Genomic DNA, 15,598 nt, shown 5'->3' with positions numbered 1-15,598 from the left:
GGCCAAAACAGTAAAACGTACCATATCCTAGCTATTTTATTTCCACCAATTCAGCAACCAATGCCTGCCTAGTTTAAATCCTTGCTCACTCGTGGGCTTAGCCATACATTGATTTTTGGAACACCACCCTTTGGGCTGATCATACATTGATGTCCTAGCTAAGCATGCATGCGAATCGGACATAACAAAATCCTATACATTCCAGCGTTGCCAACTCGGTACAATTGCACCGTTTTTGGTACAAATTGGAGGTCCTGGTACACTGCAGTACATTTGGAAATGTTTTGGTACAGTCAGATTTTCCGATACATTTAGGTTTTATTTGCTCCTTTTAGACTCAAATATGTGGTCCAAGTTTTAGTTTATTGAAAATTTTCTTATTGTTATGGCGAATTTTTAACCTGCTGTTCCGATGATACAAATTACTTTTTTTGCGGTGCCATTTTAATCGGAAAACTGGTACAGTTTATTTCAAAGCGTTGGCAACACTGATCCAGTCACCGATGTATTTGATATGGTTTCGTGACAACATTGAAGCTAGGTACATGCAAATTGCCAAATTGACTATAATAATAAGTCTAGTGTATGGGCCGCTTTAAATTGAAAAATACTAAGACGCGCGTCTAAATTAAAACCAAATTCACGTTCGATCTCAATAATTGAATTATATTTAAAGCAGTATTTTATCTATAGCGTCGTTAAAATAAGTCAAGAAAGTAAAACTGTCAGTTAAAAAAGTAGCCTAACTGCTCGTAAAGTGCAATTTATGGCTAAAAATATGACATGTCATGCCAATTTAAGCAAGCTTATAAAGAAGCGACGAAAAAAAAAGTCAAATTAAAAATTTAATGGTGGTTGTCAGGGCCGTATCCAGGATTTTTTTTTGGGGGGGGGGCTTGCAAAAAAAGTGCATCAAAAATTTGTTTATTTTCATTTTGATACGTTTTACGAGTTGGACAGACATTTTGGGGTGGAGGGGTCAACCCCCCCCCACTCAATAAGGTGTTGGCAGTTTGATTTTGAGGCAACCAAGTTGTTAGTCTTTTCTTAAATATTTCGGATAATGCTCTTTGATTCACTGGAGAATAAATTTGAATTGATAAATTTGGTTTTTATAGTGTTCCGTGGGAACCAGTTTCTTTTTAATTTCCGGTATTAATCCTTATTTGCAGTAAATATTCTTGTAACTATAAAGCGAAGAGTCAATCAAGTACGATCCAGTGAATCCCAGTGATAAAAGGTTATTTGTTTCCCCCCGAACTCCCAGATTTAGATGTGTAAAGTGTTTTCAAGTTGGTAATGTGATCATTATAAGCTTACTTGTCAAATATTTTCTTTTAACAACTAACTTGAAATATTATTAATTACTGATTTTTCGTTTGCAGTGGAGTAGCATCGTTGGTATCGTCGGATGCATCCTCGTGGGGTAGTGACATCACCGAGCCAACTTCCCCTCATTCCCTCGTTTCTTTGGATTCCCCTCTTGAATCTGTATCCCATGAAGATCACACCCCCATACCAAGTCCTAGTCAGTGCTATCAGAAAAATTGGTCTTACCTCAACAAAAATTCGGATGTTTATAATTGGCGACAAAGTTCTACATGGGACGGGGACGAGAAAATGGTGGCTCATGTGAGGAAAAGACATAGTTCTGATCCTAGTTGTGGTAAAGAGTTGTTCAGTGTGAACGAGATGCCTGAAAAGTGTCGATGTGCGTTATTGACGCGTGAACGGGTCGACTGGGGAATCTATCCTTTTTTGAACGCATATTCGTGGAACGATCGATGTGAATGCCGAAATTTAAAGCGTGGGAAGTTCAAACAGTTACGCATTACTGATTATTTTAAATTTCAGTCAAAAACTTCTAGTAAATGGATTGCATTGTATAAATCGACTCAGGGGACCAAAAAGGAAGATAGGGAGCCATGTTCTCCTAAACTGGAGCTCCCTATGGACACAGATGATCTCTCTTGGCTTCTGCGTAACGCTTCAGGTAAGTGAATTGCTATTCACAATTGAAAATACATGATATTATTTAAAAACAAAACAAGAACAAATTTAAAAAAAAATTGCAAAGAAAAGCAAATAGCTATACTAAACCGTAAAACCAGTTGAAATAAGATAATATAATAAGCCAAAATTAAAAACAACAGTAATTAATATGCGTAAATGAATGAAAACTGAAACGAACAGAAAAGAAAACTGAGACCCTTTCCCTGGTATGTTGTTTTCATCTTTATACCAAGCGCAAGGATCTTGACCAAGTTATCGTACTGTTAACTCTGATCATCATTATTTTTGTCTACAATCGTGGTTTGTTCCAAGCTTTATGACCTATGATGACCATTTTTATATACTTAATGTACCGTTTTCGCCTGAGGTTAAAACTTGTTTGTGCTATTCACAGATGTTAGGCAGCAATTTGACGATTTGTCTTTTCAACGATGAAAATATGATCAAGAAATATAGACAGGGGTTTAAACGGTTTGCGTATCAATCATAATTGATATCGTCAGGCGGGGGAATTGCTCAAAACTGTGAGAGACTAGAAAATTGTATGAAAAATTATTAAGCGTTTTTTTACAATTATAAAAATCATAGAATGAACATAATAGACTCTTCAAGCACACACGCGTGCTTATCCGCCTCAGAAAAAGTAAATAGGTTCTTCAATTTGCATACATTTTTTCGTAGAAAAAAACAATTAACTAAAAAACAATTTATAGGAACTAAATTGAGTGTTCTGCGTTACAGTTGTAGAAGCGACTGGTTTTTTCCTGCAACTTAAATGAAATTCGGTACTTGTGCATTATACGGGTCCACAAAAGAAGTCAAGTTTGGTTAATGCTAATGAAATATAATAAAATGGGATGAATATATAATAGTTTAGAAACAAATTGAGGCTATATATTTGCACATTGGTGGGGGTAAAGCATAGCATATAATAAATACGTAACCTAACCTAACTTAGGTACCTTCCCCCCTCCCTAAACCCCAAAAAACAACAGTTTAACTGTCGTAAACGCAATGAAAGCCACGCTTTGCATTCCATTTTTCTATTGAAATACCCGTTTGGCTGGTTTCTTCTCTCTTTTCCGTGATACAGTATATAGCGGTGGGCCCGTATTATGCACAAGTACCTGAAATTCATTTGCAGGCAAATAGTGTGTCCGGGTTCCTTGCAATCCACAAACTGCTAGTCTGCTATTCAAAATCAAAACATTTGTTTTCTCAAAGGTATTGATTTAAGAATCGGGATCGGGTCGACTCTAGTCTTTCCGCTTCTATTGTTTAGTTCAGATAAGTGGTCAGCAAATTTCGACACGCTGACTAGAACTTGCTGTAAACTGCGTTTTGTAGTCATCTTTGAAAGACTTTGAAGACAATCTTATCATCATTTCCTGTCTCCTTTGAAGTAGAGTCACAATCCGATTTCAGCATCAGTGGACTACCGATAGCGGTAGGAAAAATTGGTTGAAAGAAAAAATTATTGCGCGAAATTTTCAAAACAAAAAATCATGGACACAAATAGTCAACTGGAGTTTATTAATAGTTGCATGATTGATCTCAGCTTAGTTCTCAGCTCATTAGCGGTGTTTTTCACCACAGACATCTCTGTCTGACTGTTTATTTGTATCCCTATTTCTTGTGATGGTCATGATGACAATCGGCGCTGATTTTGTAAATCGGCGCCGAAAACTAGAAAATTTTTCAAGCTCAAATTGACGCTGATTTCTTTTAAAATCGGCGCTGATTTGGAAATCAGTTCCCGAAATCAGCTACTTGTGCCCAGCCCTTTAGAGAAGTTGATTTGCTTTTATATCCAAAACTGGTAAATTTCTTGCCTCAAATACACCTCATTGTTTTGTATTAGTGCTGAGTTCTACTTGTTATTAGCTGTTGTTATAGAAAGAACATTCACTCATTTATTTAGTACATTATGAATATTTTGAAAATTGTTTCCACTATTTACAGCTAATCGCAGTGCCAAACCATATTAAACCGATGATCCTCCTCCAACCCACTGTATTCAGAGCTTTAGTGTATGCCCCCTCCCCTGATGACCCCCCCTTCCAGGCATGTGCATAGATATTTATTCTTTTGAAAAAAATCTAGCCCTATCTTCTTCATTGTTGCGAAGCTCCGATGTTTCAGAACCATACTTTAACAGCAGGCATTACCATTGCTTGTTTGTCATATCTTATTTCTTCTGCCTGTATTCCTATTTTTCTACACTTTCTAACTTTGGAAAAACACTGCCTTTTGTGTATTCTATTTTCTCATCTTCCCTGAATTTTACATCGTGTTAGGTAACGCTAAGTAACCTTGGTCAATGTTCTCGCTATTAACATTGGATTCAAGCCTCTCAATCTCATCATACTGAACTTCATTCGCTTCACCAACACTTTTGCGTAGGACGCTTTAGTCACTGGCATAACCTTAATCGTGGAGAATTTTACTTTCCCGTAGAAAAAATACCATGTTCTCTCACAGCTTTTATTGTGTTCCTTAGAACGAAGTCTGTGAAAATATTGTCCGTAAACGGGAATGAAAAACGGTGTTCTTGTAACTGAGCCATCGTGTAACTGAACCCCCGTGTAACTGAACCACCGTGTAACTGAACCACCATGTAACTGAACCCCCGTACAACCAAACCCCCGTGCAACTGAACCCCCGTGCAACTGAACCCCCGTGAAACTGAATCCCCGTGCAACTGAACCCTCGTGCTACTGAACCCCCTTTAACTGAACCCTCGTGCAACTCAATCCCATTTAACTGAACCCCTGTGTAACTGAACCCCCGTGCAACTGAACTCTTGTGCAACTCAACCACCGTACATTGGGTAAAACACAATAGGGTTATGAACCATAGTTATTTAGCTATGGTATATTTATTTAACCTTTAAACTGTTGTAAATAAAATGTCCGTCCCGAAATTTAGATTGGATGTATTTGGGGGAAAAATAGGGTGGGGTGGAAGCCCTCCGATCACTTTTAACTCTGAAAAAGTGCACTGGAAATTTTGATTTCCAGTCGAATGAGCCCCCCCCCCAAAGTTCATATACAATTTTTTTCAACAAAAACCTTATGTGATAGCAATGAACAACTAGCTTAACTTACAGCCCTTGCCCCAGATGCTGCTGGTGGTGTTGTTAACCCCAAAGGCATGGTTATTTGATCTTCAGACTATTTTGAACAAAATGTTTATTTTTATTTTGATCGGATGTATGGGAGGGGGTTGTCGGTTAAGAGGGAAAGGCTGATTGTCCTGTCATTACCTTTGATTCTTCGAAATTGAACTTGAACTTTCAATTTCCAATCGAATGAGCCTCCTTCAAAGTTTTTACGATCATCCCTTCTATAAAAACCTTAAATTTTAAAAATTGGTAACTTGCAATAACATACAAACTGCTGATACAGGCGTATCAGCAATTATTTTTGGAACAGCTTAGCGTATCAAGATGAAACTTCTGGGACATCTACCTGCGACTATTGCTATTAATACTGCTACTACTACTACTAATTCAACACTATTATTACTTCTACTGCTCCTACTGCGACCTCTGCTACTATTAAACTAGGACTATTAAGACTACGCATATCGAGTTGAAAATTTGATAGAATGAGGTATTTGAGGTGGAACTTGAACTAAATCATAAGACACTATATGCATTTTCAAAATGGCATATCTCAAAAAGGTATTTGTGTATTAAGTTGGAACTTTCAGAGAGTGCTTAAAGGGAAAGTCAATTCACTAAAAGGAAATATGCGCACGCTCAGGCCTGGATTTACCACTAGGTCCCTAGGCCCGGACCTAGAAGCGCATAATGCTAGCGGGAGCAATAAATTATCACTGAGTAATTTTTTCCTGACAAAAACTGGACTGACGTGATTTATCGTCGGCAGGTGCACTCTGCCGCCACGCTGCCTATTCACAGAAAAGTGACTTTAAAACAACACAGGAATTCCATGGTCACTTATAAACTGTCAGATGTCTCCCAAGAATGGTAGCTGAGAGTTCGGTATTACCCCTCTCTTTCATCACTTTTCGCTCATCAGTTGTGTTCTGTTAACGCACAGTTACATGGTTACATGGTTACACAGTTACAGTTACATGGTTGTTCAGTTACACGAGGGTTTAGTTAAATGGGGTTGAGTTGCACGGGAGTTGAGTTGCACGGGGGTTTAGTTAAATGGGGTTGAGTTGCACGGGAGTTGAGTGCCACGAGGGTTCAGTTAAAGGGGGTTCAGTAGCACGAGGGAACAGTTGCACGGGGGTTCGGTTGCACGGGGGTTCAGTTGCAAGGGGGTTTAGTTATACGGGGCTTCAGTTACATGGGGGTTCAGTTACACGGCGGTTGAGTTGCACGAGGGTTCAGTTGCATGAGGGTTCAGTAGCACGAGGGCTCAGTTGCACGGGGGTTCAGTTGCACGGGGGTTCAGTTGCACGGGGGCTCAGTTGCACGGGGGTTCGGTTGCACGGGAGTTCAGTTATACGGGGGTTCAGCTACAATGGAACCATGAAACACAGCCCTGATTAAGTCCAGGCTTGACGTATTCAACCGCTTGTCTCACTTTCATTACTAAACATTAAGTGTGTAATGGAACAATATTACTTTATGTAGTTTTGACGTTGACCTTGACGTGACCTTGTAGTATTGACATAAAAAAAACTGTAACTTCCTATTATTTTAAGAGCCATATATTATGTGGTTAAACAGATTGGACAGACCGATTGAGCGTGCACTTGATTTAAAGGGACGGACAGTAATTCCCAGCTTGGCAGAAATCCTCACATACCTTTTAAATTACAGCAGCCGTAATTATTGATGGTCTCTTATATCTTTTATGAAACGAATATGCCAATGCAAATGTATCCCAGAGAATAAATAAATAAAACTATTGAGGCTCTTAGGTGCTCAAGATAAAGTGCCAGATACGAAATTTGGTCTTATATACAAAGATACCACTAGCAGAGGCGTCCCGAGGCTCATTTTATTGGGGGCGGGGTATCTTCGTAGATTTACCGAAACGCTGCCTGATTTATGCCGAATTTTCTGCAGAAATCAAGAATTTTGCAAAATTTCTGCCGAAATTCTCGCAAAAAATTTGGGGAGGGGGCCCCCCCCCCCCTTCGGAGACGCCCTTGATCACTGGACTTTTTTCCAGTTTCTAGACTTATCTGGCTCGCCATGTCAAATCATGAGTTTGCTAAAATTTTAAATAGTAATGTCATAACATTTTTCCTGCCCCCCCCCCAAATGAGAAAGTAGTGACTCGCACTTCAAATGTCATTGTAGAATGTATTTGTTGTGTTTTGTAACTGTTATTTCTTGTGTTTATTGTTGTTTTTCTCTTTTTTCTTTTGTTGATGCTCCGTCTTTTATTTTTATATGACGGCTATGAAGATACATAATAATGGTGTGGTATTTTTTTTTTAAGACCACGCTGCCTTTCTATGGCGAATAAATAAAAGTTTACAAACAAAATTCACAAAGAACAAGCAGTGATCTTCATCTGCCGATGACTATCTCTGTCTAATAATATATATATATATATATTTGCTACCTATATATATATATATATATATATATATATATATAGGTAGCAAAAATTTATTTTCTTCCTAGTCCCCAGGTAGGGGGTGAAATTTTTAATACAACCAAAGTTGGTATTACACCAACTTTTTATGAAAATTTGAGAGCATACTACAATTTTCAGGATTTCCTTAGATATGCTCGAGGGCTCCCCGGCCTACGTACTTACAGAATAATATAATTCTTACGGTCTGTTAACGCATTATTTATTCTTTCTAGGGAGAAACAATTCCTTATCTTCCAAGTGCCTAGTGGAGAAGGACTCTTGTTTTGCCAGTTCATCTCCCTCCAGAGATCTCAGTTTACCTGACCTTATTAACTCAGTTAGTGGCAACACTGGAGGTGCCACAGAGCTCGATCTGGTGAATATTGAAGTGGAAATAAGTGATAGTTTTTTGGTGCAAAAGCATGAAATTAAACCGGTTTTAAAACCTGTTAGAAATTCTTGGGTGCAAAAGAGAGGAGTAATTTGTCGTTGGGAAGGATGCAACGAAAATGTTTCAACCAAAGAAGCATTATTAGATCATATTAAGGTAAGGTTATCCCTTTAGGTTCTCTTGTGTTGCAAGTGTTTAACTGATATTAAAAAAGGCGAATAAGTGATAAGTCAAGTCAAAGAAAATCTTCTCTTACAACGTCAAGAAAAAGGGTATAAACACACGACTAGGAGCGTATTTTTGAATTTTTGACATTTTAATAAGCTTAAGACGAGTATGTATGAGGATACGTATATTTTTCTGGTACCTTTGTCTTATAGCCACCGCACTCAAGATCTTATCGCGAACACGAGAAAATAACCGGTTTTCATAGTCTTTATACCAGACAATATTAGCTTCAGCTCGGTGGGAAACTACGTTGTAGTTATATTTAGTTGGTATTTTGGTTAGGTTAGTTTAGGTTACATATTTAATATAATGCGGTCATGGCGGTTTTTTCGCTATCTGTTCATCTTCATTGTAATCAGGGCCGTGTCTAGAAGGGGGGGGGGGGATTGGCAGCCGGGTCAACTGCCCCGAACACCGCAGCTGGGGGAAGTGGCGGGGGGGTTGTCCACTTTGATTCGACGTTTTAACTTATATTCGAGACGGGAGGGGTGCTGTAATTAATTTTTCCCTGGGCACCGCCAACCCTAGGAATGGCTCTAATTGTAAAGACTTTTTTGCCAAGACCTCTATAATAACAGATGCAAAATTCATCATTCAAAGTGAGGACCAAGTGCATTGTAAAGTTTAGCGTTTTCGTCTGTTTAAATAACCTTGACCTTTGTGTGTAAACAGCTAAAATCTGTATCTTCTGGTATCTATGGAATTTAGCAGGAGAAGGAAAAAGAGATACCAGCTTCAAGACTATTAACTCGGAAGTTAATTTTTGTTGGTAGAAGATAACAAGCAGTTAAGCCAATAGAGAAACACGTACCATATATGCATTATTACCACTCAAAAAGAAATATATTTTTTTTTTCTTTTGTGTGTGTGTGTTTGTGAATGTGGTTTTTTGTTATTAGGTGTTTTCGATCTCTGGTCATAGTTCTCTGTTCTCAGTTCTCATGTCTCTGGTTTGACGAAAAAGATCTTTTTTTCGCTGTTCTCAGTTCTCTGCTACGCCAGAGAACTGTGATTGAAAACGGAAATCAAGGAAGATGAGGCGTCAAATTTAAAAGCGCCATTCTAGCCTATCTCATTATGGTCCTATATTCCAAATTATCTCTAAAATGTCTGCTTGGCTCTGCCCTTTTAACCAATGCCCATGAAAACTAATAAGGGAACTTTCATCAACTTACTGATGGCCGAATTAAATAAAGGTTATTAAATATTTTTGGACAGCCACTGATTTCCATTCCTTAACGTAAAATTCTCATCAAGTGGCCTAAAAAATAGTTGTAGACATGTGCTTATAAGAACTAATTGCTTAATTGAGCTAGAGCATAGACTATAAAAGCAAAAATAGTAAATAGCAACACTTATCTATTTCTTTGCTACAGTTTTTATTTCTAGCAACCGAATTTTTTTCTATCTTAACAGAGACCGAACTGACTTCAGACGCCAGTTCTCTGGTGGGTGCTCTTCGCCAGAGAAATATGAAGAAAAACGCTCACAGTTCTCGGTTCTCAGTTCGCCGGCCAACGAAAACATCAAATAAGACGAACAGAGAACAGAGAACTGAGACACCACCAGAGATCGAAAATGCACCTATTGTTGTTGTTGAAGTCTATCCTGTTGAAATTATGCCACTTTACACAAAGAACTTCAGTTTTAGTAAATATTTTAATTTCGTATTGTGTCCAGATAGCTCACGCTTCTTCTTTACAGTTGAGAGGGGTCACGATACCGTATATCCATCCCAATACTAGAATAGATTTAAAAATAGAAAACGCGTCGTCAGCACATATCCACATCTACCACAGTTTTGTAAAAACATAATTTGAGCTTGAATTATTTAGTCAGTATAGAAAGAGTGCTCTTTGGAGAGCGAGTGACCAGGGTAATCTGCCATGGATAAGGGGATGCTCCTGATTTGTTTTATTTAAAGGCTATTGCATCAGTCATTCACTCAGCATTTCACTCATTTAAGGCAGCATTTTCCATTCAGTATTTAAGATAGAGTAAGTATATTATCAATCGGGGTTAAATAGTATCTTTCTGCGAAAGCGGAACCACCATAACAAGTACAGTTCGAAATTTCCCGGTCTAATGGAAAATCATACTTCGTATTCACTTTGAATTGTGACAGATAAAAAGATATACATCTAGGTGTTTCTCAGCCGACATCAATTGGCACAATTTGCGTGACTACCCTATTACTCGAGGAAAAAAATTCTATATAAGTGATTTAGAGGAAACTGTTGCTGAAGTTTGAATGACCCATTTTATTCACAGCAGTGGATATATTACTGTGAATGTCCGAAATCAAGTTAATATCGACATTCACCGGTGAATGTCCGAAATTCCTTTTCCTCTGCTTGGACTCAATTAGTTTTACGTATCAGCTTTTTCAATCTTAAGCAAGCTTTGTGGTAAAAGTTAAACTTTGGTTAGATTAAATTAGGTTATAAATCTCAGAAATTGGGTTAAAAACCGAACCTGTAACCATCAAACCTTGCATAAAACTGAAAAAGTTGACCGGTAACGCTGACTGAATCCAAGGAGAAAAAAAGGTATTTCGGATATTCACGGTAACAGATATGTTTTACTCTTGTGATATCTTAGATGTGTTTTGACTAAGAGAATTTCCTGCACCATCAATATATTCTTCAGAAAAAAGATGAAATCGGTTGTAACTTATTTTTATTGGAATAAGTAAGAGTAACCTTTTCTGTTCTCAATATATTACTAATTTAATTTTTTACTAAAATTTGATTCAGTGTGTTTCGGAAGTTACCTTTAGTTTTAATAGTATCATATTTTATGGCTCTTTTGAGCGTGAGAAATTTCGAGCACGTCCTCTTTAAATATTTTTGTACGCAGTACGAGGCTTTTACATCATTTTATAAGAGTGAATTTAATCGTTGAAACAGCAGATGTTGCTATTATGTATTGCTAATCTTTGTATGCTGTTCCCTAGTTACTCTTGAGGGGGCGGTCTTTTGAAATTAAAGCTAGCAAAAAATGGAACCCCTTTGATTTTAAAGCTCCCGAGAGAGGTAGAGAGAAGGGAACTTAGCTGAGACTCGACTCATTATGGCTTGTTTCTTCTGAACTGATTGATTTGACGAAACGGCAATATTAGAATTCTGTTCTATTGCAATTTATATTTATTTCTTGTCTAGCCTAAAACGAGTGAAATTAGAATTGCTATGTATCCGGGGGCTATTACACTTGAATATGGGCCAAGAATTATATGTAGGCTGGTCAAGACAGTGTTCTACCCCGTTTAAAAGAAAACTTGGCGCTTTTTGACATTCATTTTTAGTTTGGATCTTGACAAAAAGCCTCGCTGATTCACCTGTAACGGTACCTCTTGTGAAAATATCTGCCACGGGTGGTATTACAGGCCATGGGTGGTCTTAATGAAGCTAAAATTATATTGTTATTTTGAATTCCAATCTGCGGAGATCAGAAATTAAGTCAAAGAAAAATCTCTTTTTATCAGAATTCCCACAAAGAGAGTGTCGCAAAGAATATCTGGAGAAATGCTGCGTCTGTTATAAGAAAAAAAATTAGTCCGCTTCATTTCTATTCAATTCCACTGGAATATTTGATTTTAAGTCTAACGTTGTTGTCTTCTAGTCTGAAACGTAAGCTAAAGTGAAAATTTGGCGAAATTGTTTCTATATTTGAAAAACAGGATTATACTCTGAATTCAAGATAGCAAATGCTAATATTCTTGTAAAATGCCGGAAATGTCTCTTTTACATTGAAAGAAACCACTTCCGGCGATATATACCCGCCATATGTTCGAAATGGTGGCAACATGTTTGGATTAAATCCGATTTTCTGTTCAATTTTTCCATTTTTGGTTTGTATTAAATTGAGTTTCATTATTTATAAAAGCTAAGAGTTTAGGGCCTATAAATCTTGGGCAGTGTAATGTCACAATCAGGAATAGCAAAGGGTATGCTCTAATGATTAATGGAAAAATTGTCCAAAATGAAAGAAGATGTTTGATTTAAAAAACGCTGGCATACAAGCAGAATGTGGATTCGAAATTTAAAAGGAACACCGCTCCATTAGCAGCTGTAGCTTAGGCTAAAGAATATAGGAAACTTATAAAAGTGGCGCCAAAAAAGAAACAAAAAAGAACCAATTCCATCTAGCGTTTGGCGATTTTGTTCAGCACTCACTTGTTCTTTCAGATATTTTAGAATTTAGTGGAGGGTAAATAAGGCAAATTTCTGTTGTCAATAGCTCTACGAGCTTAAATTCAACTAGCGATCTTAACCAGCCTAGAGTGCACCAAGCTAACCCAGGCCTAATTGGTGAGACTGGATTTTGGCTCCTAATAGCTCTTGAAAGCATAAAATGCCGACCAATTATTTCAGCTGCAATCCTATAATATTGTAGATTCATTATCTCAGTTATCAAATTTTCTTTGAAATTTTGACTTTTTAACGAAGTCGCGAGACACTACATTATTAGTGGCACTAGTAGTTCTTTATCAATAGACGTTAAATCGCCGGATATGCAACTTTTGTTAGTATCCCATTCCCTTTGGCTTGGCCTAGCAGCAAAAAAAAAGGAAAGAGGGAAGGAAGGAAAAGAACATAATTAAATAGAAGCTGTATTTGTTCTTAGTAGGCTAGATCAACATACTTATACATAGGTCCTTGTAAATTTTCATAAAACTTTATTCAAAGAAATCCACCACAGGAAATATATTTGGTGTACCTGCTTTATGCTATTATTTCCTTTATCTGACGACAAAATCTTGCACTATTGTTTTCCGGTCTTAACGATGACTTTGGGATTGGACTATGTCCCATCTTCTTAAGAAAAATAACACGTAAATTATATAACAATACGTAGGATATCGCCGAAGCCCCCTCTCTCTTGCCTACGGGCCTACCCGTACATGTCATGCATTCCTTACATGTGTTCTAGTTAGCATATCCATCGGTGTTGCTGTATCACCGTTAGACTACCTAGCTCTGTCGGATTCACTTCGGCTTTGTATTGGCTATACATGAGACATGTGTATAAAGTCGGAGGAGGGCTTAGAGGAGTAAAATGATGTTTAGGCTAACATTAGTTTAGGCAGTTACGTTACCGACGGTTTAGCCTATTACATACCTATTACTTTAAGGAAAAAAAATTGGGACATACTTGTACTTTCAACATAATCCAAGCTTCTGCTAATCATGGCGCTCAAGATCCGGTGACATGTTCGGCTCCATGAATGCCTGCCCACAGTCGATGGCCCGTCGATTCCAATTCCTGCCTTGTTTCCTGAAACCACCAAGGAGGTCCAGTGGGAGTATATTGTAGATAGCCAGGGTTTAATCCTTAGATAGCCTTTAATCTTAGTAGATATCCAGGATGTAATCTTTAGGGGGAATCTTATGCACTTTTTACAAGGTAGTGATTGGAATCGGATTTTGGAGTCTGTATCTGCATCTCTAAAGATACTGCTACTATTACTACTAACAACTCACCACAGTAGCAAACCACCAAAGACCAATTCAACTACGCACGCTTCTGCTCCATCCCATTTCTCTAAAGATACGATTTATTATTTTGCTTCTCCAAAAATAGGAAGAAGCAAAATAATAAATTTCTCTCAATTTTCATTTGAGATAAGTATACTATAATTTATATTTCATTAATTATTCTGTATGGTAAGCAAGTGCTGGAAAATTTTTAAGAAACAGGGGTACTTGTGTCTTATAGCCACCTCACTCAAGTTCTGTCGAGAAGTAAAGTTTGGTTAATGCAAATGAAATAAAACAAAATATGATGAAAATATAATATTTTATCAACAAAATTATAAAAACTACAACAAAGAATTATGGATACCAAGCCTAGACCGCATTATTATTAAATACATAACCTAAACTAAACTAACCAAACCAAATTACCAACTAAATATTTAATTAAAATATAGCTACAATGTCGTTTCCCACCAACCCGAAGCTAATATTGTCTAGTATAAAGACCATGAAAACCGGATATTGTCTCATGTTCACGATACAAGATCTTGAGCGTGGTGGCTATAAGACAAAAGAACTTTCATTGGAAAAAGACGTTATTCTGACCAAATAATGCGGACGAATTTCAGCCACGGCCTTCTTTATAAAGATCATCCCATATTTAGGCATGTACTCTCAGAAATCAAATATCTTGGTAACAAAAGCCTGTCTCCCCCTAATAGTTTTTTATTTTATTTTTAAAGAGGGTAAAACCACGGCCTATCAGTGTAACTTGAAACTTTAAAAAGCCTAAAGGAATTGCATACAAATTGCTAAATGTCCTTCTGCTAGTGAACATTGAAATTGGATTAGGCCTGTCTTGTTTTTGTTGGCTGGAAGGTAGTAGCGAGGGGTTTTGCAATGTCAATAGTAAGAGTATACCACTCTGAGTCTCTGGCAGTTCCTACTGTCTTATTGTAAATCAAGCGACTAAGTACCCATCCCTTCAGTTGGTTTTGCACCAAATTAAAGGAAAAAGAGATTTTGTCTAGCCGCGATCGTTTTTGCATTTTTCGAATCATCTCGGTAATGTTGTTCGAGTAAAGAAAAAATGTTGAAATCGAATCAAGAAAAAGAGTTTAATCATAGCTTTTCCTCTTTTTTGCTGCGTTACTTTGACCTTAAGACTTTGTGATTAATTATGGTATTTTAGACTGGTCTGAACGAGTCTAATTGAGTCTACATGAAACTAAACATTTGATTTTTTTATGGTTTCTGAGTTAGTCGCCTTTATGTTTTGGTGTTGGTGAATTAAGCAGCACATTTCTGTAAAAGGAACTGTGTCGTTTATGTATTTCAATGCAATAACTGGTTCAAACAGTGCAAAAAAATTCAATATTGGAAAGTACAAGTATTTGCCGTAGCTTGAATTTTATATTTCTGAACATTAGAAATAGTAGGATTGGTACTTGTTCATTATATAATACAAACTCGAGAACTTGTATCACGAAGATGAGACAATGCCCAGTTTTTACCCTGTCCATACCAGACAATTATCTCGGCTCATTGGGAAACTACATTATAGCTATAGTTTAACTAAATATTTAGTTGGTATTTTGGTTAGGTTAGGTTTGGTTATTTTAGGTTATGTATTTAATATAATGCGCTCTGGTTATTTTAGGTTATGTTTTTAGCATAATGCGCTCTGGGCGGCCACCCTTTTATAATTTTTTGTGATAGTTTTCATAATTTTGTTACTAAAGTACTTTATTTTTGTTATATTTTGTTTTATTTTATTAGCATTGACCAAATTTCACTTCTCGAGTGTATATTATATAATACCCAAGTACCGTAGGATTTATTCATAAAAGCCAGATTTTCCCAATATTTAAGCAAACAAAGCTATACTTATTATCATTCTATAAACTTGTAAATTTTTT

At 37.1% G+C, this 15,598-nt stretch overlaps 1 protein-coding gene across 2 annotated transcripts in view; it reads left to right on the top strand.

The window, feature by feature from the left end:
* jing (AE binding protein 2 jing) overlaps positions 1–15,598 on the top strand; it is a 139,479-nt gene that overhangs the window by 74,621 nt on the left and 49,260 nt on the right. For both annotated transcript variants that reach the window (XM_089104888.1, XM_089104889.1), the window contains 2 exons: positions 1,386–1,993; positions 7,817–8,130. In XM_089104888.1, coding sequence (XP_088961014.1) covers positions 1,386–1,993; positions 7,817–8,130 — 922 coding nt within the window. The remainder of the gene's footprint in view (positions 1–1,385; positions 1,994–7,816; positions 8,131–15,598) is intronic.

This window comes from Artemia sp. Qi Xiang Cuo, chromosome 19 (genome assembly GCF_049724085.1).
Source record: "Artemia sp. Qi Xiang Cuo chromosome 19, ASM4972408v1, whole genome shotgun sequence".
NCBI classification, from domain to species: Eukaryota; Metazoa; Arthropoda; class Branchiopoda; order Anostraca; family Artemiidae; genus Artemia; species Artemia sp. Qi Xiang Cuo.
Note: the sequence above shows the minus strand (reverse complement) of the source record. Positions and strands in the feature narration are given on the sequence as shown.